The sequence below is a fragment of the Panthera uncia genome, chromosome C2 (genome assembly GCF_023721935.1).
Source record: "Panthera uncia isolate 11264 chromosome C2, Puncia_PCG_1.0, whole genome shotgun sequence".
In the NCBI taxonomy this organism is placed as follows: Eukaryota; Metazoa; Chordata; class Mammalia; order Carnivora; family Felidae; genus Panthera; species Panthera uncia.
The window spans coordinates 14181167-14182649 of record NC_064810.1 but is presented as its reverse complement, the minus strand read 5'-3'; the positions used below and the strand labels follow the sequence as shown (position 1 = coordinate 14182649).

General features: G+C 43.3%; 1 protein-coding gene across 1 annotated transcript; it reads right to left on the bottom strand.

The window, feature by feature from the left end:
- Positions 1 to 347: 347 nt before the first annotated feature.
- Positions 348 to 962, bottom strand: LOC125922082 (keratin-associated protein 27-1). The gene has a single exon (XM_049629970.1). It carries the CDS (start codon positions 960 to 962, stop codon positions 348 to 350), a length of 615 nt encoding a protein of 204 aa, XP_049485927.1.
- Positions 963 to 1483: the final 521 nt, after the last annotated feature.

Here is a 1483-nt window from a genome sequence, read left to right as displayed (position 1 = left end):
CATTACATTTATATATTATAATAAACCAGATTCAGTGCTAAGTGTTTCCGCTGATAATAACCAGTCCTCATGTTAGTTACTGGTTGCAACTCTAAGTGCTCTGCGAATAGTGTCCTCGTGACCTAAAATATTTAACACGCTTCCCAATCCCAGCTTCCTACCAGAAATGCCCCAAAGAGCAAAAACCAAAATCTTTTCTCTTTGTAGACAGCAAAAGACCTGTCCATTCACTCACAAACACACAAAACATAATACGTATTTAGAGAAATAAAAGTTCCTAGATACCTTGGAAAATCAATTTATCTGAATTAGACTATGTTATCTCCTCTACACATTCTCTGCATTCTTCACTTACTAGGCAGTTGCAAACCACCAGTAACACAGCAGGTTGGCTCATAAGTGTTAGAAGAAGATTCCAGGAGTTGTGGCCCTGGTGCGACGTAGACCGGAGGCCTACAGGAACCGGATTCAGGGCTCTGAGATTGACATTGGCCAGGGTCACATTCCAGAGTCTGACAACTCTTAGACACATAAGTCTTGGGTGGACAACTCTTTGCCACGTGGCTCACAGGCTGGCAGTTCTGGACTATAACTTTCTGGCTGCTTCCTGACTGGCAAGGCTGAGAAACACACGCCAACATTGCTGAGGAACGTCCTGATTGGCATATTGTCTTTTCACGGGGCCTGGAATTAGAGCGAGTTGTTTGGAAAACTCTGGGGAGGCAAGCACTTTGCATGCAGCTCTGCTCTGTGCCCAGTTCCTGTTTACAGTTGGGCACTTTGCAGCTGGTAGTTTCACTGCAGGTTTCTTGAAAGTCGTCCAGGAGCCAGGTCCTGCCATGGCAGCTGCTGGGTAAAAAAAATCCATCTTCAAAGCTTATGAGCTTAGACCCATGTACAATGGCAGAGAGTGGTGGGACATTGTAGAAGTTCCTGGGCGAGTGGCCTTGGCTCTCGGACATACTGTTGAAACCCTTGACTGAAGTCGGTCTTAAGGACCCAGCATGCCAGATCTGAAGATTCCTTTTTGGCGAGATTATATACTCAGAAAACTGGGTGTTGGCTTCTTCTCAAGACTCCTTTCCACCTCATTGCTTAAGCTAATTTGAAGTATAACATCTCATTAGCACTTTGTTTAGTAACATATGAAGATAATGTCCTATTAACAAAGAAGCTGATCAGTTTTGAGTCCTCAATATAGCTTTCATGTTGGCCCCAAAGCTGACTCATACGGGTGGAGTTTGTCAAATATGAGTCCCAACATGCCTCCCAAGCTAACACTCTTTTTTTCTTAGTCACCATGACTCTCCATATTGGTAAATGGACAAAACAAATGTATGTGGAAATAGCCAACTGTGTACTAATCAGTATTCAGCACTAGAGTTTTCAGAGAGGCTCTTTTGGCAAAAGAAAATAACGTGATCAAGACATTTTCAGTCAGAAGCCAATCCAATTAAACCAACCCTCATTCTACTCAGATCTT

Coding starts and splice junctions, on each gene's coding strand:
- LOC125922082 (XM_049629970.1), bottom strand. CDS start 962: ATGTCCGAGAGCCAAGGCCACTCGCCCAGGAACTTCTACAATGTCCCA.